At 40.1% G+C, this 22,334-nt stretch overlaps 1 protein-coding gene across 2 annotated transcripts in view; it reads right to left on the bottom strand.

The window, feature by feature from the left end:
• Positions 1-22,334, bottom strand: part of LOC119740163 — a 56,610-nt gene that overhangs the window by 26,548 nt on the left and 7,728 nt on the right. The window contains exons 3-12 of one of the 2 annotated variants that reach the window (XM_038215373.1): positions 16,621-16,836; positions 15,329-15,442; positions 14,442-14,594; positions 12,632-12,850; positions 11,146-11,343; positions 9,713-9,820; positions 8,504-8,665; positions 6,571-6,687; positions 4,321-4,404; positions 109-347 (exon numbers count right to left, since the gene is read on the bottom strand). In XM_038215373.1, the coding sequence (XP_038071301.1) occupies positions 109-347; positions 4,321-4,404; positions 6,571-6,687; positions 8,504-8,665; positions 9,713-9,820; positions 11,146-11,343; positions 12,632-12,850; positions 14,442-14,594; positions 15,329-15,442; positions 16,621-16,836 (1,610 nt within the window). Of the gene's footprint in view, positions 1-108; positions 348-4,320; positions 4,427-6,570; positions 6,688-8,503; positions 8,666-9,712; positions 9,821-11,145; positions 11,344-12,631; positions 12,851-14,441; positions 14,595-15,328; positions 15,443-16,620; positions 16,837-22,334 lie in introns of those variants that run through there. The other variant, XM_038215372.1, reaches the window with a different exon arrangement.

Raw genomic sequence — 22,334 nt, 5'->3', positions numbered from 1 at the left:
AGGTTTGACACTTGAAATTAGCACAGACAGTACATATTTAAGAGTTTACATCCCCAAATGCAAAAAAAAGTCTGAACTGAAGTATCTATTTTTGAAGATGTAACTCACAGCAAGGTTTCTTGTTGAACTTCCAGATCCCTCAGTCTCTCAAGAATCTCATCTCTCTCCCCGGTCAGCTCCTTGGAGTTCTCTCTCCAAGACGTGATCTCTGCCTCCAGGTCCGTCCGCTCCCTGTTCCTCTCGGCCAGTCCCAGGTGGATGTCCTCTTGTAGCTGGGCCAGCTGGTCCTCCAGCTCCTGGATGCGGGAGTGAAGGTGAGCCTCGGTCCGCTCCAAGTCCGAGACTCTCTGGTTTGGGGACAGAAATAGGATATATCGAGCTGACTGCAATAATTCATGAGAGGAGCCTTTATTTAATACGCACCTCATACAAATTTTGGAGCTAAAATGCTTTTTATCCATGTTAACTGGTTGATGTTCCAACTCATAATGGAAGTTACAGTACAACACTATATCTGCAGTGCTTAATTATCGCCCAACCTGTTGATAGTACTTTGCATAAGTAGTGTTCACAGGTGAGTCTGCAGGCAGTACGACAATGTATACTTAAAACTGGACGGCATCCTGACTTTTTTTTTAAACGGAAATGCAATTTACAAGTCTAGATGCTTTTGATGAAACAGGAAAACAGATAAACATACAGCCAAAACTGACAGCGTGTCAAAACCATTAAAATTATTTGAGTTTCAAAAAGTGTGATTTTCCTTTCCTGCAATCACTAGGATTTGTATATTGTATATGACATCCATGCTGCAACATACATTGTACATGTTTAATGAGGTTATGTGCACATATCAATGCATGATAATTGCCCCCTCCATCCAAAAAAATTTTTATTAAAATTTCTGGAAAGATATAAGAAAGACGAGTTGAATTCTACCGGGGGGAAAAACATGGGATTCTTTTAGTTGACATGCCTTAATTTTCTACAGCAACTAAACACAAAACATGTACATGTATGTATTTTACACAAAGATTGGCGTTTGTTTATGGTGTAAATCGAGGACACACACGTGCAACATCATCGGTGAATCGAGGACAGGAACCAAATCGAGGACGACCTCGATTAGAAAACGTGTACAAAACCAATGAGAGCTGTTGCAAAATAGTTAGAGTATAAACAAAGGAAAAGGGAAGAGGAACAATAAAAAATCCTCGATTTACACCATAAACAAATGTGCTAGCTAGATGTATGTGTGAATATACAATCATGACAATATAAATGAGTAGGGAGAAAAACATCTGAGTTTCATGTAGGTGAATGAATGAATATGTTTTTATGAAGGTAGTTTGCGGCCAAAAAAGACAAACACAAACTCCATGTACATGTAATATGAAGAGGAACATGTACATAGGATAGTATGAACACTCATTCAGAACACTCCAATATATGACAGTAAACTGTAACACATTCAAAAACTGCAAGAAGAAAACTATATTTGTATAGTGCCAAAACCTAACATTTTGCATAGGACTTCAAAAGTCAACTATAATATGCATCAGGCACTACCGTATGCCCATAGAACTACAAGTGCATAACCAAAAATTCCAATGCTTCATGGTCAATAAATGATGTATTGTACACCAAACTGACCAAAGTAAAACAAAGTTCTCAATCATCAATAGCTACGATAATGATCCTTACACTTACCAACTATAAAGCCAGCACCTATTTCCCAGAACTTCACAAAGCTGTAATGTCCGACACCTAAATACATGTACAACTGTGCCAAGGGACTACAGTACGGAACCTCTCATAAAACACTATTATGATCCTACACCCCAAAGTTCAAACATACCTCCCCTCAACAACTCACAAAAAAATGTAAACACGGTCAATGGGTCAGAATTCCACAATTGAAATAGAATCCACGGAACCTGTCGCCCACCAAACACAAAGTTGGCAGTTACCTTGTAAGCACTTCACTATATGGCATACTACTAGCCACCGTTTACTATTTGCTTATGAAGGCTATTTGTACTTCGGATCAATACTTCTCTGAAGAGTACATAATCCTAATCAATGATCACCAAGTACTGATGAATGGGGTAGGGGGTAGGTGGTGGGTGCCCATTGTGTATGGATGGGGGTCTGTTATGCCCCCAAAATTCCACATTTGAATAACAACGTTGTGACCTCATCAGAGCACTGGTGATTTTCATCAACATCTTTGGTATTGTAAGATGACTTTTGACAATGGTCAAATGATAAGACTTTTGATTAATATTAAACTTGAAAGTAATTGATTGGTACTGAACAGACATGTTTTCTTTCAAAATCAGTCATCCGCTACAACCATTTCTGGGATGCACTTGTGTATTTTGCACTCTATTTCTGGGTCAAAACTTGATACTAGTTTGCCGAAATGGGTTAATTATCTTTCAAAGTAAATGTTTAATCAGATCAGAAATGTGTAACTCAAAACTAGTGATACTCTGATAACCTATACAGATTCACCAAAAGATAGAACTTTTCTGTTAAAATTTAACTCAAAATTTGAGCTTTTGTGCTCGTTTTTGCAGTTTATTTCACGTACATTTCAATTTGTTTACAAGTTGGTCATTTTGCCGCTGAAGCAGATCTTGTTTAAGATCGAAATCTTCAGGCTGTTTTAATTTTTTAGATTTGTATGTTTCAGGTTAATCCAGTAAGAAAGAAATTGCACTGAGCAGTTTAATTAATTTTTCTGTCGACAGGTTTAACACTGAACGAAAACGTGACAGCCATAAAAAGTAATTGATTACACAGTGGGGGGTCTGTTACCGTAGTAACTGCAGCTGAACTCTCCATTGATTTGAACGGATCAGTGATCGTGCTATTTCAGTGAGTGGGGAAAAGCCACTTTGTCATTTGTATGTTCAAATCAGTTTTCTAATTCCAGATATTTATTTTTTGTTTATTACAATTACATGGGAGTACTTGAATGACATTTTAAATATCTTGGCTTACGGCTGTCTCAATGGCATCAAAACACTAACATTAACATATTATTTATTTTCATGTTATTTACTCAGTTATAAAATTTATAAAAAAATAGCAAGGCCTATTTCTAGTATGGATGTCAATATTTGAAGTTTTGGGAAAATATTCTGAAAATTGTAAACGTTTTAAACTAAAAATCATGAAATACAGTAAAAAAAAAAATAATGCAAAAATGATAAAAGCATTAGGGCCTAACCAAAAGAAAAACAAACAAATGATATAAGAAAATCCTAGATAGAAATTTACATGAAAGATAAAACACGCTTACAAAGAAGATTTTTATGGTCAGAAGTAACAAAAAATGATCTCATTAGCTACACAGACATGAAAAAAGAAAGCAGCATATAAATGTTGTCTCTGATGAAGTGGATTCATTTTGTTTTGTACCTCTGTGTGGCAAATTAGAACTTCAGGCAAAAATTATGTGCCATTTGCTGGGGGTATTCTGCCCACATCTTTGCTCAGATTAAATGAGGTTGTACAACGCGGATGATCATTTTATAGGTAAAGAAACCACTGTACTTCAATACAGGGTGAGTAAAAAAAAAAACGACACCCAAATGTCGGGACTATTGTTTTATTGAAGTTCTGCATGTACCACTTTCAAAATCTAGGACATGAAAGCCCAATTCATAAGCTTTCTTTTAGTACAAGAATCATTCAAATCACTCATGTACCTTTCAAGTTACATAATTTTAAACACAACGACCATTTTAAGGTTCTGTCCACGGATCACAAAAAAAGTTTAGTGTTCTTTCAGCAACTCAAGAATAAATCACATAACGATGTGTGTGTGAATTGTTTTCGTTTTACTGAAAGAACCCACACCTTTTTTGTGATCCGTGGACAGAACTTTAAAACGGCGGTTGTGTTTAAAATTCCGTAACGTCAAAAATACATGAGTGATTTGAACTTATGAACTGGGCTTTCATATCCTAGATTTTGAAAGTGCTTCATGCAGAACTTCACTAAAACAATGGTCCCAACATTTGGGTTTTTTTTTTTTTACTCACCCTGTATTTTGCTTAATTTTTTTTTCATTCCAAGACCCCAAGTACAAAATACATGAGCATCTCATTCTGACCTAAAAATATTACAAATGTTAAATTGTTTTTGAGTATTTTGTGACTTTTTAGCAGGATGGGGTACAGAAGTCATGGATTTTATGCAGCAAAGAATCATTATAGAACTTAGAAAGAAGTCGAAGAATACTACTTCAAGAAGAGTGGAATGGAACGTGGAGAAGTTGAGGGTGCACATAAATCATGTTTAGTTTACCATTTTAGCCAATTGCAGCTGATGCTGTAAGGCAGGATCACCCTCATTGGCCAGCTTTTGTGACCTGTGCATATTAATAAGCTCCTGGGAACCAATCAGCAGGTGTTATCGGTTAGCAAAACTGGACATTAATACATCAAATTCCAACAAAATACAAAAAAAAATTATAAAAGCCATATAACAACCAACTGCAAACTATTTAAAAAGAGAATACACAGACTTTAATTATATTGTCAATTCTAAAAACAGAAGCAAACGAATTTCAAGAAGAAAAGCTAGATGTTTCAAGTCATACGCAGAATCTGGTTTTGAGATCAGTTTTTGAATGAGACTCTTAATGTGAAGTACATGTAGATTTACTAAGGTATCAATCCTATTGTTTTATAATTATAGCAGAAACTGGTAATATATCCAATTAAAAAGAAAAGCCAACAAAAACCTTTACCCAAGACAATAGTCATAAACAAAATTTAAGGACAAATTTTTGGGAGTTGAAGTAAAAAACAAAAAAATTCGAAATAAAAACTCAACAAATTACCAAAACAAAGGAAAAACTAAATTAGTATTTTGTAAGAAATAAAACAATCACACATGTACATCAGGGAAAACAGGCAGACCAATATTAATGTGCAGCAAATCAAACAAGCCATGCAGTGCAGTGGTGAATACCTCATGTTTAAGCTACTAAGAAACTATCCGCAAATAAGTCCGGTTCTTTTACTATAGGGCACCAGAAAAGTTAGACAATACCGGTAGTCTGTTTTAAGTATAAATCTATTTCAGATTTATTTATACTACAGCACACAGTGATTTAAATAGGGAGGACACCACCTGACACTAACTTATGCTATATACATATGATGCTGTTCAACTTTTCCATTGTACATACAACTTTAGGATGATGTTAGATACTTTTAAATTGAAAAGAAAGGGTTTGGGTGCTTTCATTTTTATCTCTCTTTCCTTGGAAGTGGAGGGGGATGGGGGAGGTGGAGGGAAATTTATCGCTTTCAGGAAGTGGAGGGGCATTTTTCCCATTGGAAGAAAGTTTTACTTTTTCCGTTGAGGTGAAGGAGCCCGAAAATAGTCATGTACATGTAGGTCCTCTTTTTAAAACTGTACCGATTTCTCTCTCCTCCCACCACCAACACGATTATGCAATACTTAAACAGACAAATGTGGCCTACTAAGGCAAAATGAGGAATGTCCCCCAAAACCTTGTTTTGAGTAATCGTCGCCTGAAGTCGGATATGCTAGAAAATTCATGTCGAAATTGATATTGATTGCTTTGTATTTTTGAGTAGTCAAGATATCAAAGATTCATACCATGCATTTTTGTTGAGAAAAATACCCACACAAGAGGAAAAACTGAAGAACGTTTTTCACTGCCATTGGCGGCGCAATGCGTGTCTTTTTGTTTTCAAAGTTGTGTTTTTTTTTTCTCGAAATGAGGTTAGCAAAACTTAGCAGAACACTGTTGAAGTTCCTGTGTTTTATCTTTGGAATAAATTAAGCTACAGAAATAGCATGATGTACACAGCGTGAAAAGTCAAAGGTGGGGGTTATTCCTCGTTATGCTATGGCAGGTCACACAAATAATGTTGAATACCACACCCAGGAATTTTCTGAGGGGGAAATCCACAGGGTTGGAATAACTGGATATCACTACGAAGAAGAGTTCAAGTCAATAAGACATGTGCCAGGCTAGGGGAGGGGGGAAGAAGTTAGTCCCACTACCAATGTACCCGGTATTTCCATGAAAATACAACTCTAACTCTGATCCAGAATATAAGGGGAACATGGGGGACGGTCACATGACCAAAGTGGGAGGTCACATGACCAAAGTGGGAGGTCACATGATCAAAGTGGGAGGTCACATGACCAAAGTGGGAGGTCACATGACCAAGGTGGGAGTTCACATGAGCCAAGAATGGACGACAAGGGGGTTCAAGAAAATATCAGATAAATTGGCATCCCTTCAAATAGAAGTTCATAAAGAAAGTCCACCCCAAATAACCAAAGTGCAATCAATTCACAAACACTGGAATAAACTGAAAAACAGAAAATTACCTGTCATTTCTATAGCAGCGGCAAGAATATAATAAGCAAAAATTGATGATTGTGAATGCTTGCTTCAAGTTTTCAAATACATTTTGGGTAGGTGCATAAAAATGTAACAACAGAACATGGCTTCCATTAACTTGTCCATACTGAAACTCCTGAGATTCAAATGATAAAAAAATACATTACCTGTTCCTTGACCTCTTCCATCTGCCGTACATGTTCCCTCTGGGAATCAACCTCTTGTTGTAAGGACTGTAGTAGGGATTCCTTTTCCAGGAGGTGGCCTTCCAGTGACTTGACTCTCTGAAATAGAAAATTTATTTGATAGTGACACGAGCAAGATTTTGGCAGAGAATAATGAAATGGCGAATGTTACATTTGGGGCTAGTAACACACATTGCTGAACAAGCTTTGACACTGGGAATACGAACTAAAAAAAATTAGTAAAAGTTTCAGATAGGTGGTTTTTTTTGTTGAGAAAACAGTGAAAAACCATGCACAATCTTTCAATCATGAAACACGATTTATTACTTGGGTCAATATTGGTCAAGACCCCCATTGGTTTGTACACAGTAGGCCAGGAGGTGAGAAAGAAAATTTTGACCATTGGTGACCTCTTAAGCAAGAGGAGGGTTAATCAGTAAACTGACTGATCGTTGGAAATCACCATTGAACATCGAACATCTTGATTTTGTTTCTAAATGACAGCAAGCCAAACAGAATAATTTCACTTGGTGTTTAGTACCAGTACGATCTGCAATCCAAATAAGTTTTTTGATAATAATTCGGGAGGTTGCTTTTGGAATACATGTAAATGCAAATGATCCTATATGTCTTTAATCAAAATACAAGATGTCTCGTTTTTGTGTGTGAGAAACGTTCAACTTGAACACAAGGCAGTGTTGGGTACGACTCCCTAGACCTTTTGCTAGGATGTAGCCTCAATCCTGCAAAATCCTCCAATTGGCCTCATGGAAAAATAACATATAGCCTCATCCTGCAAAATTCCTCCATTATTTCTTGAATGTGGTCCGTTAAGAGGTAACCACTGCCTGAATCCTGCAAAATCCTGCGGCTATGACTGTCAATAGGCTGAGGCAGAGGCAGTGACATCCTGGAGCAGTGCGGAGGATTTCAAGTATAATCAAGGACTGAATTTATGCACGGCTGAGCATAAACAACACACGGTCCGGCCCAAGACCTTGACACAGTGCGTCCTCCGAAATCTGCAACGCACTTTTGCCATGTAACCTCAATCCTGCAAATTCCTCCAATTTGCAAAAAGGATTTTGGAGGATTTGGGATGGTTAGGGTTAAAGGCAACATGTTGTGTAAACCTTCCTTGCCTATATACAACTTCAATTTTCCTAACAACTCGGCCAAGGTTATAAAGTAATTTCCAGCTAAACTTGGTCGGTTAGCTACGCACCAACAGTGCACAGTCAGGCCGGAAATCCCTGCCACATTTATGAGCACACCCTTATATTTAAAATGACACCGTGGGCCTTAGTACCAACTACGATAAGAAAATGAACTTCGACGGCAAAATACCAAACAGTCAAACGCAATTACGTCAAGATAACTTTGTTACTTGACTCATGTTCACATGGGACACTGAAAATGTGTCGAGTTCTGACGACTCATTCTACTTCGGGGTGTTTCTGAAAAAGTCCAGGGGAAGGGTGCGAATTTGGTGGTGGATACTGGGGGGTGGGGAGAAAGGACTCCCCCCCCCCACCTTAACCTAACCCCCTAGGCCCTCTGGCTAGGATGCCACCTCAATCCTGCAAAATCCTCCAATTGCCACCAAGAAAAAACTGGATTCAGCCTCAATCCTCCAAAATCATCCGTTATTTCTTGAATTGAGTCTGTGGAGGGTTCGCGTCAACCAGCAAAATGTCCCGCCCAAGTGACGTTGTTGCTAGGTAAAAGGGCCCCCTCTTTGGTAGGCGCACGGAGCCCATATGGAATCGGAATCGATTTCCAAAATGTTTGGAATTGCCCAAACCTTATTTATCACATCATCCAACCCCCCCCCCCCCAAAAAAAGTGGCATCTACACACAATCATTTCCTGAAACTTATCAGAAAATTTTTTTTTACAAGAAAATCATAAGCACCTGTTTGTTTTCCTCCTCTGACGCTGAGGAGGGGCTTGGGACCGGGGTCACTGCATCTTGCTCTTCCAGTTCCAGAATTCTGAATTCCAAGAGTTCGTTCTGATCTTTGCTGTCCTGCAAGCTCCACTCCAGCTTGCTGCATTTCTCCTCTAGCTCTTTGTTCTGCATTTAAATGAAAAAGTTTAAAAGGAAAAATGTATCAACAAAGGATCAGATATTCTGGGAGAAAAACTTAACTCTCTAGGGATTTGGTTGGGCACATGGTAAACTCATTGTTATGGAAGGAATTTTACAATAATAGCAAAAGTAATAATAATTATAATAATAAAATTATAATTTTATAATTTGGGAGGCTAATCATCCTTACTCGCAGCTGGTATGCTGAATTGCGAAGGACGTGGCTACAACGTGGTCGGGCCGCTGGCACGTAAAGGCGCCTATGGCTGCCAGCCACATCGACCCATATATGACCACGGAGCACAGCCTGAGATCGAAAGTGTTTGATTTTTCCGTAGGGAGGAAAACCGGAGGGCCCGGAGAAAAACCCTTGTGGCACAGGAGAGAACCAACGCACAACTCTACTCACATGCGATCCGCGGCCAGGATTCGAACCGTGGTCACCTTGGTGAGAGGCGAGCACTTTACGCACAGGCCACCCATGCCATCCAAAATAATAATAATAATGACTACTAAGGCCAAAAAAAGAAAGTCTCCGGTTTCTGATATGGAGCTTGCCCCAAAGTGGTGCGGCGACGCGGCTTTTTTTCTTCTTCAAATGTCGGCTGACGACTGCAAATGGTGCCAGAATACATTGAGTGCAAAATATATGGGAGTCCAGAGAGGCCACATAAAGCTTATACTCGATCGTAACCCCATCTAAAAACACGCTAAAATTGTGCAACAGCAGGATTCCAGTCAAACCAGTGAGTTTGGCGGTTTTGAGACATCATCTTACATTGAAAATAAACCTTTTTTATTTTGCTGACACGCATGGCTACGGCGACGCGCGCGCATACCAGAAACCGGAGACTTTTTTGGGGCCTAATGTGCTTTTTAACAAAGTACCAAGGCATTTCACATTATTATACCCACCCTCCCCACCAGTTCCAAGCTACCTTGTCAGTTACCCTCCATTTCCATTAGTCTGGTAACCCCCCCCCCCCCATGCTGGAAAGACAAGTTAGGGGACATAGTCTCTGTGCTTCTCACCTGTTTGAGTAGCTTCTTGATGCGCTGTCCCGGTGTGGGCTGCTTACCCTCTCTCATCTTAGAGTCATCGCCCTGCTGCCGTGCAGAGAGCTGGTCTTCGCTGAAGTCCTGCCATTCAGGAGGAAGAGACGAGGCAACTACATAAACGTTTTATTTAACTCTTTGCACACAGCAAGCTAATACTGTGGCCTCGTGGTTAAGGGTACTGATTCGTGGGCTGCGAGTAAAGCTGCAGGTTGTGGGTTCGAGTCCTGGCGGGGTCATGGTGCGTGTGCCCTGGGGCAAGGCACTTTGTCACTCATTGCTTCTCTCCACCCAGGAGTAAATGGGTACCTGTGAGGGCAGAGATGGCTATTGTGATTGAATTAGCTTCCTTGCGCCTAACAGGCTGCATCGAGCTGTATACTCCCCAGGGAGTTGAGATGGTATTTGGAATGTTTCATGTGCCCAATGAGCAGGGGTAATAATGATGTAGCACCTTGAGCACCAGTCCTGGTGGATACGTGCGCTTTATAAATATCCACTATTATTATTATTATTATTAATACGTCGTCTCAAAATGATGCCTTCTCAAGGTGATAAACGAACATATGAGGCATCATCATAGGCCATTATTTTAACTTTTTCTGATTACGGCAATTAATTCCATAGCGTAAGAGACTTAAAAAAATACTGCACGTGAAACAAAATGTCAAGTTTCTAAGTAAAGTATTTCTCAAGTTATTGTGCTGACAAGAATTCTATTGTTTTAGCATTAGTGACCTTGACCTTTGACCTGTCAGCCAAAAAGCGATAGGCTTCTTAAGACTTCCAAGAACAACCGACAAACCAAATTTGAAGTTCCTAAGTAAATTATTTCTCAAGATATCATGCTGACAATATTTAACCTATTAACCAAAAAAATTAACACACAGACACACTAACGACTAAGGCCCCCCCAAAAAAGTCTCCGGTTTCTGGTATGGAGCTTGCCCAAAAAGTGGTGCGGCGACGCGGCATTTTTTTTTTTTTACCTGATTTTTTTGCTTCAAATGTCGGCTGATGACTGCAAATGGTGTCCGACTAAACTTAGTGCAAATATATGGGAGTCCAGAGAGGCCAAATAAAGCTTATTCTCGACCATAAGCCAATCTAAAAACACGTTAAAATTGTGCAGCAGCAGGATTCCAGTCAAAGCAGTGAGTGTGGCGATTTTGAGACATCATCTTTCATTGAAAATTTTTGTTTTTCATTTTGCCGACGCGCATGGCCACGGCGACGCGCGCGCATACCAGAAACCGGAGACTTTTTTTTTTGGGCCTTACACACAGAAGGAATATCCCCCTCTGGCTTACAGCCACGGGGATAAAAAGTGTGAACAACAATGGAAATCTACCCTTGTGCACAATATATGGTGGTGAACCCCCCCACCCCCACCCCTCTCCTTCCTTTACCTCTTCAAATCCATCCTCGCAATCTGAGAGAACCAGCGGAGACAAGATGGAGGTATCCAGTGAGCCGGAGCGGCTTCTCATGCCGGGGTCCTCGTCCAAGCTGAAGGGGGTCAGGCTGGCCGACCTCGGCCGTGAGATGGGCACGGGCAGCCTGGACTGGCTGTGGTCCGGTGTGGCCTTGGCCAAGCGTTCTTGCTCCTGAGGACAAAGGGTGGAATCAATTCTGCTGAATTCGTACACATTGGTGACAAAAGAGAGTTTGACTACAAACAGCTGTACACTATACATTAACCCCTTCAAAATGGGTGCATACCTATGTTCCCCAATACCGATATTCCCCGAAATCCTTACCATATAACCCTAACCCTAACCCTAATCCTTAGGATTTCGGGGAACATAGGTATTGGGGAACATTGGGTAGACCCCCTTCAAAATACACAACTTGGCTTTTCCTTGAGTTCAACAATATGCAGGATACCCCTTGAATCCCATACTTCTACCTAAGAACCGTTCTGAACTCACTATTAAAGGCAGCTCATTTGAGTTCCGATGTCTCTGGGATTCAAACGTACCCCATCCTGTACACCAATCCCTTCTGAACTTACCAAGACAGCTGGCTTGAGCTCCACAATCTCCAGGCTTCCCTTTCAACCCTACCCCCCCCCCCTCATCTCCAACCCCATTCCAATTACTCACCAAAGCAGCTTGCTTGAGCACCAAAATCTACAGATACCCTTGGTACTCCAATCCTTGAACTCCAACGTTTTCTTATCTCACCAAAGAATCTCGCTTGAGCTCCAGTCTAACATTTGTGCCCCCAATCTCCAATTCTGAACCCCAACTCAACTCAGCAGCTTGTGTGAGCCCACTTTTATCTCCAAAATACCTCTTTTACCACTATCCCTACCTCAAACCCCTTCCCAGCTCCAAACATCAGCTTGTTTTGAGTAATACAATCTCCAAAATACCTACGGTAACTTGATTTGGCAGCTTGATTTAGCTCCATCATATTCAGGAGACCCCCAACCCTCATATCCCTTCCCCTCCGATGTCTCTGGGATTCAAACGTACCCCATCCTGTACACCAATCCCTTCTGAACTTTCCAAGGCAGCTGGCTTGAGCTCCACAATCTCCAGGCTTCCCTTTCAACCCTTACCCCCCTCATCTCCAACCCCATTCCAACTCACCAAAGCAGCTTGCTTGAGCACCCAAATCTAAGGACAACCTTTGTACTCCCATCCTTGAACTCCAACGTCTTCTAAACTCACCAAAGAATCTCACTTGAGCTCCAGTCTCGCTTGAGCTCCAGTCTCGCTTGAGCCCCATCCCCTACCTCAAACCCATTCCCATCTTACCACACGAGCTTGTTTGAGTTGTGCAATCTCTCCAAAATACCTAGCTAGATTTGGCAGCATCATTTAGCTCCATAATATTCAGGAGACCCCTTCTACTCTTCCCCAACTCTCGACTCCTTTCTCAACTCACCAAGGCAGCTTGCTTGAGCTCCACAATCTCCAGGAACTGCTCCTGGACCTCCACTCTCAGCTTCCGCAACTCCTCCTCCCGGTCCTCCACCTCCGCTTCCTGGTCGGTCCTGGAGTTGGTTCCTCCCCTCTGGGTCTGCTGGCGCTCCTTGCTCAGCACCTTGCGCAGGCTCTGGTTCTCCCGCTCCAGACGGCAGCGCATGTTCTCCTTCAGCGAACGCTAGAAGAAGAATACGGATTTGAGGATGTGTGGTGCCCAAGTTAATTCACTGTGTGGTTGCAAACTGTTAAGAGTTGTAACCAAGTTACTGGAGGACCAGCCCCAGCAATTCTGTTTATATACACCTTGAAGACAAAAATTCTGGCAACTTTTGGAGCTTTAAGGGAATGTACAACATTTGCTTTTGCAGTAATTTTCAGAAATAAATGGATTTGGAGGATTAGTACGTTATATAAAATATTGTTTAAACTGACATGTTTCATGTTTTAGGCTTGTAGATGCTGGAAAAACCAAGAAATCCTATCATGTTCTTGTAGTCTGGTTCCCTGACCCCACTTAAGATGAAACAAAGCAATTAATACACTTTGGGGAATTGTAAGGTCAGAGAATCAGTCTAGCAGGCTTGTACCCCTTCACAGGTGTGTAATCAATTGCAAAGAAAAGTCAGAATAACTAAATATAAAAATAAAGAACAGTTTTTGAAAAAAGCCAGTTTTCTCCAAAGCTGGTCAGTCGACCAGCGTTGGAAAAATAAAGTTTTTCTTAAAAATGTCAGCCCACCAGGAGCCACGATTTTACAGGATGCTTTAGACTGTCATTCCCTAACAATTCTGTAAGGTATTTCGTGATAATTTGATCATTTTGTTTTTTGATATTTGCAAATGTTGTATTTTCCCTTTAAAAAACAGTAACATTGAGGTTTCTGCCTGAAATAACAACACACTCTTGCTCATGAATACGGACATTTACATTAGCATAAAAAAAAAAGCACCAAACTACCCTTGAAAATGCCAAAACGATAACTGAAAATAAGGTTAAATGAGACACAAAAGTGCATTTTCAAGGATTGCATGAAAAAAATTACATTGCATGGGCCCTTAGCGGTATTATTTAATAAAAATATGAAGAACAGCAGCAATTAAACAAGTAGTACCCTGTAGTGTTGTATTCCAGTCTATCACAAGTCCAGTCACAAGTAAAACACAAGTCTGATTACAAGTCGAATAACAGGTAACAGGCGATGAACAAAGACAAAGGAATGCTTCAGTCACAGTTCATGTGAATAGCTTGTGACTTGACTTGAGACTGGGTAACTTGTGATGGACTTGTGATGGACTTGTGATGGACTTGGGATGGACTTGTGATGGACTTGCGATGGACTTGTGATGGACTTGTGATGGACTTGTGATGGACTTGGGATGGACTTGGGATGGACTTGGGATGGACTTGTGATGGACTTGTGAGGGACTTGTGAGGGACTTGTGATGGACTTGTGATGGACTTGCGATGGACTTGCGATGGACTTGTGATGGACTTGTGATGGACTTGTGATGGACTTGTGATGGACTTGTGATGGACTTGTGATGGACTTGTGATGGACTTGTGATGGACTTGTGATGGACTAGTGATGGACTTGTGAGGGACTTGTGATGGACTTGTGAGGGACTTGTGATGGACTTGTGATGGACTTGTGATGGACTTGTGATGGACTTGAGATGGACTTGACAACAAGACTGTCAAAAAGGTCCATTCAGCAACCACCAGATCAAAATTTAGTTTTCTATTTGAAATGAATTCCCCAAACACTCACCAATTTCTGATTTTCTTCCGCCAATGCTTTGTTTCTTTCATCCAGTTTTTTCTTGGAGCCTTCCAGGTCTTTGATCTTCCGTACGAGCCGCTTGTTTTTCTCAATGAGTGGCGTGGTGTTCCGTGCCTCTGAAGAAGTTCGAATCTTTCTTTCCTAGTTAAGAAAGGGTAATGAGTGTAATGGATTACATGTTGTCTGCTAGACAGTGCCGTGTTTCCCTAAATTTAAGTTTACTTATTTTTGTTTAACACTAACTGCCATCAGGTTTTCACTTAGCATCCTACTGTTTCCAACAGAATGCAACAACGAAAACATAACTGTGAAGCCTTTTGAAATGAAAAAAAATCAGTAAGAACAAAAAAGGTTTTTTTTGCCTTTTGTGCTTTGAAGAACCAAATGCAGACAATGTCATTTTACGGCATTAATAAGTTCAGGGTTTCACTTAAAAAAAAGAAGAAAATCTGCTGAAATTTTGCTGTTTTATATACAATAATGTTTTGTTTTTTTAAATAAATTTATTGATTTTAGAAAATGTATCTTTTTTTCAGGCTTTTATCAAGAACTCTCTGTCTCGTGATTTTAATATAAAAATATCATTTGTAATGAAATTTCTTTTTGTAATGTAAAGATTAGAGCATTTCACCACTAAATCTCATAAAAAATAAAGATTAGATGAAATTCAGTGATTTGTTATTAAAAACATTGCAAATAATTGGTTTGCCCTGAAAATCAACCCTAAAACGTTCCAAGTTTCTGACAGGACATTGCCTGTAATTTGTTCTCCCGCACTCCAAATACATTCAGAGTTCATTTACTTTAGCCAATTATGGTACTTCCCATATGGGTTGTAAAGTGTCGACAGATTTTTTTTGGGTGAAACTCTTTACCAAGTCTGCCTTGTCCTCTATGAGTTGCTTGTTCCTGTCCTCCAGCTTCCGTAGCGCCGTATTTAGATCGGCAATTTTTCTGTGTAACTTTTTCTCTTCCTCCTCGTTTCCAACCTGCGTGCAGTTGAAGAACAAAACAATCCATGTTGTTTCATCAGCTTACTTTTCTTTAATACATGTAGCTCTTTTTTCAAATCTGCATTTGAACCTGATATGTCTGCAACCACACACAGAATCAGTAACGGAGTATTTCATTTTTTGTTGAAACTTACAGAAATCGCACATTTGCCTTCAGAGCTCTTCATGCCAACTTCCATTATACCCTCATAAATACCTGAGACAGTTTACCCTTTCCTATTTCAAACCGCCGGAAAACACCGCTGCATTCTGCGCCACATCGCCCAGTACGCGCTGCTTGCATGTTAATCTCCATATAAGGAGATTATTAACACTATGCAGTGGAGGCACATACCAGGGGTGCTTCACAAAATATAAAGTAAAATTGCAGAACAAAATTGTTAAAATTTTGTAAATTTCTGATTTATTTAACTTTTTGGCTGAAAAGGTATTTATGAATGGGAACAAATCTGTGCTTGGCCAGTTTTAAACAAGTACTTTTCAAACCGGCTAGGGGCCTGGTCACAGATAATGTCCCACAGGGTAGGGGGGATGAGGTGTTAGCATATCTATCAATGTAATAGACAGCTCTGCACCGCAAGCCATAAGAACTGAGTCAACAATTTTAAAGGTCTACAGCTTCAACTTTCTTAAAGGAACCAACGCTTGCCAGTGGGCATTTGCAGTGGCTGTACCAACACTCAGAGACAGACTCCCACAACACAACCAAGGCTCAGCCATCCAAAACGCTTCAGACGGGAAAATGACTCTTGCTTATTACTATCTGTTTGTTTTGCGTAGGCACTGATCAGTTGTACAAAGTGCACTACTCAGCCGAGAGTGCTTTACATTAAAGGCACTGTAAAAATAAATCTTAAACCCTCCCTCTCTAGCTGGCAAATTCAGCTGCTCCATCACAGCAGTGGTGCCTGATTCTTAATTTGATATAGCCATATGCTTCGACTGTAGGTGATTTATATGCCAGCCGTATTTACCAGTTACCTCTTTTGTCTGTCGATGGAATCTGGCTAGTCACAGTGTTTACACGAATGTGATCCGACTGTGTTTTTACTAGCGTGTAGATTTAAGCATGGCAAGGGAAGTGGAAGAAATTTTTGACAGTCTGTGAATGATCAGAACAATAAGCCTCAGAGAATTATTGACATATAACTCACCGTCGGACTTGACAGACTTGCCTGGCCGCTGCTGGCGGGAGATTCCTGGCCGGCGACGGCTGACCTTTGATCCCAGGACTCGGCCATCTTGCTCAGGTTCAGCAGGTTGCTCAGCGATTCCTTCTCGTTCTGCAGCCGCTGCGAGTAGCCGGTCTTGTGTCCCAGCTCCTTCTCAAGCTCCGAGATGACGCGGTCCTTGGACTTGAGTTCCTCCATCTGCAAAGGAATTTTTTTAAAAGGTGCAACAACGATTGTTTATTTAGTTTGGCTTTCACAAACATAAACTGAAGTGTCACAAGAATTCAAAATATTTGTGCGGCTGTTAGTGAACCAGGTGCATATTTTTCATATTTTCATTCACCTTTGATCACACTTATCCTGTGTCTTTTACTTGATGTTTAGTTGGGACTGGTTGTATATTTTACATGTACGTTAAGCACACTGCTTCAACACGAAAATTTGATGATATAATCAAGAAGAAAAAAACTTCCTCCAAAACCCTAAAGTACTCGCCTCAGGAACTAGTTTGTCAACTTCCAATACCTTAGGAAGCTATAATATCGACTATCATATGTATACTATTTCTACCTTTGTCTACGGCATTTTGTATTGCTTTTTAAAGTTTATTTTTGAACATTCTTACTTTTACTGCTCCCAATACATTTTTATTGTTTCCAAAGTAAATTGTATTTTTTTGACAACTTAATGTTTTTACTTTTTTATGTAATTTTAAATTTTTATTTTTTTTTATTAACTTTGAGTTTTCCTGTATAACTTTTTCGTTGTCCTTTTGAGTGTTACCTTTTCATAAGTCCGGTCTACGAACTGGTTTATAAGGATTTCAAAAATAAAACCTGAATTAAATGCAAAACATTCCTACTGTGCCACCAGTAAAATTCAATGGTTGGTAGGCATGTGGTAAATACTTGTGTCTAACCAGGTAGTTGCTAGTATTTGTCATATGTATGTATGTGGTTATTAAAAAACATCTTCAATTAATTGGAGCACTGCATCAATACAGCTGGGTCTATGTACATTTATGCTAAGAAAGCATGTTGGACAATGGCACACCCATCCGGTTTCTAGTCGGAGGATCGTTATTCCAGTTTTACGAAAGCCATTTGTTTGATGGATCCATTCAAATGATCATTTCAAACCTTCACAATTTACCTATGAATGTCCCGACTAGTCGCAGCGCAACGAGCAATGACTAGTCTGGGCAACACAACTAAACATGGCATAGTCATATTGCCATAAGTAACTAGTCAACTATTAACAGAACTGACGTCGAGATTACGAAAAAGTCACAAATGACAAGTAGTCGCACAGTGCTACAGATTATTAACATCCAGTTTTGCCGACAGCTTTGAGTCTTTACGTCTTTTTTCTTCAAAGAGACACCAACTCCATGGTAACCGACCACAGCTCCAAATTCCAACAATGTTTGCCGAGTCCTCTGCAGTAACTAACATAATGGGCTAATGGCCAGGACAAATATTGACCCTTCAAATACTGATAGCATTGACTTGTGAAAGGACAACATCTGCACAGGAGACAGAGGGGTATAGGAAAGCTCCTGTTCAACTTGTCAACTGTTTGTACATACAAGAGAGTCTGCCTTAAAATTTGTTTGAATTTTCTGGTGTTTTGTGTCTGTCGTGTTACTCACTTAATGACATGTTCCAAATGAACCTTTTTCAGACAAACTTTCTGAAAATTTTACATGTAAGAAAGACAACATTTATTGCATCCAATTGTGACAGCTGGAACTGAATGTCCCACTTAATTAATCATGACAGTCAAATGTAAATCTTTTGTAGAGTTTTGATTCCGATGGGAAAAGCTCCTCACTGCAAAACTTACACAACATTATGAAACACTCCTTGCAAAGGATGACATTTCCTGCTCTGCATCATTACCACTGATTACCATGGCAGACATCACGCGAATTGTATTGAGAAATTACCACTGGGGGAAGCATCTTTACTTGACAGATATCACACAACAATCTTGTCTCTCCGAGTCAATCAACATCTGGAATGCACCTCAATCAACCACAAATGCACCATCAACATCCATTTAAAGCCCGGTTCATTCTTCACGTGAAAGCAAGTGCCAACCCGAAATTCATGTATTCAACAATGGTGGATGCGCTTCGAACGTATTGTTGACGTCACAAATTTTGCTTCACTTTTGCGTGAAGTATGAACTGGGCTTTAGTCAATGATCACCCAGGCAAACTGGTCTCCTAAACGTGTCCCACTCTCTCATCCAGCCTCAAGACATCCGGGAAAAACTTCTAGGACTAGGAACTTTGCCTGACCAAGTAGAGACTTAATGTACATGTACAACACACAGAGGAACAAAGGAGAAAGAAAGGGCCTTAGTGTGAGACGTGACAAATTGTTGAGAGAAGCAAATCCATCAACCAACACCTTCTCCCCTTTACAAAACCCCCAACCCTCCGCCAAATAACAGCCTAAAAAATGTACATGCACGTTTACTGAGACCTGCCCCACAGGTTCAAAACAAGAGTCATGTGGTAACTATTTCAAAGGCGGTACACCGACGTTGCCGAAACTCCCAAGAACCGTATCTTGGTTGGACAGGGTTCAGAAAAACCGGTCGCCAAATGTTAGATCAGCGATTAGGGCATAGCAGCTGACAGATCATGGCAAAAATAACGCTATACATTCCAAGGAAGTCAGTGATACAAATAACTGCCCCACATTTTTCTTGTTATGGACAGCCCCCTAAGAATGTTATTCAAAACGTTGCCTATAATTGAGGGCAATGAGGTCGCGGTTAAACTCCTTGAAATCTGGTTTCCTAATTGGATTTGCTCTGCGGGATCCGAGCTTCCTGGATGCCCCGAATGCACGCTAATACATCGCGGTGAATATTACTTCCGCTGCAACTTGTGAAAACAACTAAAAGGGAATTTTTTTTTTTTTAACTGTGATACTTGGATCTTTCCTTTTTTAAGTATTGTCTTGTTAAAACTACATTTTGTCGCGTCAGTGCAACAAGGTCGTAACTCCATTCTGCAACAAAGTCGTATCTCGCGCGATTACGCTCCGTGCAACAAGGTCGTATCTCGACATTTATTGACTTTGTGTGTACATCCGGGTTATTTTAAGTGAGATACGACCTTTTGACATTCTGATACTCGCGTTTCACGTACATGTACCGCCCATTTTAGGAGATACGACCTTGTTGCACGGACACAACGATTTTCAAGTATCACCATACACTTGCAAGGCCCCCTTCAATGGTGACACCATTGTGCACGCTACTGTACAAAGCAATTGTCAAGAGACGGATTGTCTGAACAATAGCTAGCACAATGCTTTCACCATTAATAGGCATGGAACTTGGAAATTAGAGGGAAAAAAACGAGGAAAGTCCAAACCACACCAGACTTTGTACAGTGTTTTTCAATTTGTGATGGCATTCATGAAAAGTAAAAAAAACGAGGAAATCAGCGGATCCGAGGAAAAGTTGCATGCCTACATTAAAGGGGGCGTTCGTGATAGAATTGATGACGTATCCGGATTGTTGCATAAAATAACAAAATAAGCAGTGTCCATTTCTCAGGCACGCAAAGGGGAAATCATATTAAATAAAGGAAATTCCGATCTTTACAAGACAGTCTGCAGTGTTTTTCACTTTTTTAATGGCAAAGAAGAGGAGCAAAACTAAGAGGAAATCAGCTGATTTTAGGATTTATTAATAGGAATGCAACTTAGAAATTAAGGAAAAAAAAACAAGGAAAGTCCAAACCACACCAGACTTTGTACAGTGTTTTTCAATTTGTGATGGCATTCATGAGAAGTCAAAAAACGAGGAAATCAGCAGATTCGAGGAAAAGTTGCATGGCTAGATTAAAGGGGGCCTTCGTGATATAATTGATGACATGTCAGGATTGTTGTATAAAATAACAAAATGAGCAGTGTCCATTTCTCAGGCACGCAAAGAGGAAATTTTTAATAAAGGAAATTCCGATCTTTACAAGACAGTCTGCAGTATTTTTCACTTTTTTTTAATGGCAAAGAAGAGGAGCAAAACTAAGAGGAAATCAGCTGATTTCAGGATTTATTAATCACAATTACATACATCTACATGGTACACATACACATAAGTGAAAACTTCTGGTAAGAAAAACATTATTTATCATTCTCCAAAAGCTCGAGATGACCGTAGTTTTCCTGTTTACTTCAAAGCCTCTTTTCCGCAACATCGACGACCACCATTCCCAAATGTCCGCTACTGGTGAAAAGCACATTTCATCGTCTATAAATACACTAGTCACAGCTTTTAACAATTTCCAATTTCGTCTCCTTTCGCTGCGTATGTGCACAAACAAGGAAGGGAGGTTAAAAACAAGAAGTTGTCACCTCTCCGCGTCCTTGCCGAAAACGTCGAGACAGATCCTGGAGAAGTCCGTAAAATGGGTTGCAGTATAAAGGAAACTAATAATTTTAGAAAGGAAGAAAGCAAAGCTGTTGAAACCTGAGTGGCTTTTTGAGAAACATGCTACTCTTACCAAAAAAAATATCAATCAAATGAACTTATCTATTAACTCTAACCTTCCCAAACCCTCCAAAATCCTCTTTTCAAAACGGAAGATTTTGCAGGATTGAGGCTATATATGGACAAAATGTGTGGCTGATTTTAAGGATGCGCTGTGTCAAGGTCTTGGGCCAGACCTTGTGTTGTTTATGCTCAGCCGTGCATAAATTTAGGCCTAGATTATAAATGTACTTGAAATCCTCCGCACTGCTCCAGGATGTCACTGCCTCTGCCTCAACACATTGACAGTGATTGCTGGAGGATTTTGCAGGATTGAGGCAGTGGTCACCCCTCCAAGGACCACATTCAAGAAATAACGGAGGAATTTGCAGGATTGAGGTTGTATGCAATTTTTACATGGAGGCAGTTGGAGGATTTTGCAGGATTGAGGTTGCATCCTAGCAAAAATGCCTAGGGAGTTAGGGTTAATAACTCTATAAAACACTTAGTGCAAATAGTCACTTTCTTTTTGCTGAATGGCAACCAATCCCCAAAGATTTTGTTTGAAACAAAGTTTATTGTCCAGAAACTATTACCAAATGTGCAGTTTGTGCACAGTGTATTTTTTCACCCACATTTTTTTTACTTTGACATATTCAGAACAAAGCCGGCAGGCCAAAACCTCAATTTCAATTTTTTAAAAGTATTGAAGAAACTTCATTTCAGAGACAAAACTTAAACAGAACATACTGGACTGGTGGTTGTATCTCATTACACTTGATGTTACAGCGCCAACTACGTGTATCTTTGTCATTATTCCCCCCACATGTAATGGCAATTCCTTCCAAAGGTATGAAATCCTAACATGTCTGTCTCTCTGTCTTACTGACTCAGCATCTTACTGATGTGGCATCTTCATGATCTCAGCATCTTAGAAGCTCACATCTTACTGACATCAGTATCATACTGAGTCAGCATCTTACAAAGTCAACTCTGATCGAATCAGAATGTTATGAACTCAGGTTGATACCATCACAGTGACTCAGCATCTTAAAGCCAAAATCCATCATTTGCAGCTATCCAAAAAGTAACTGACGTAATTATTGTTGAAAAACATACTTGGTGGAAAGATAGCAAGGGGACTATTATTCTTTATGGCAAGCTGTCATTTTGAAGAAATCAACAAAAGAATGCCTTTCCAA

Source organism: Patiria miniata, unplaced genomic scaffold, assembly GCF_015706575.1.
Source record: "Patiria miniata isolate m_02_andy unplaced genomic scaffold, ASM1570657v1 HiC_scaffold_4, whole genome shotgun sequence".
Lineage (NCBI taxonomy): Eukaryota > Metazoa > Echinodermata > Asteroidea > Valvatida > Asterinidae > Patiria > Patiria miniata.
The sequence above is the reverse complement of the archived record's forward strand: the minus strand, read 5'-3'. Positions and strand labels throughout refer to the sequence as shown.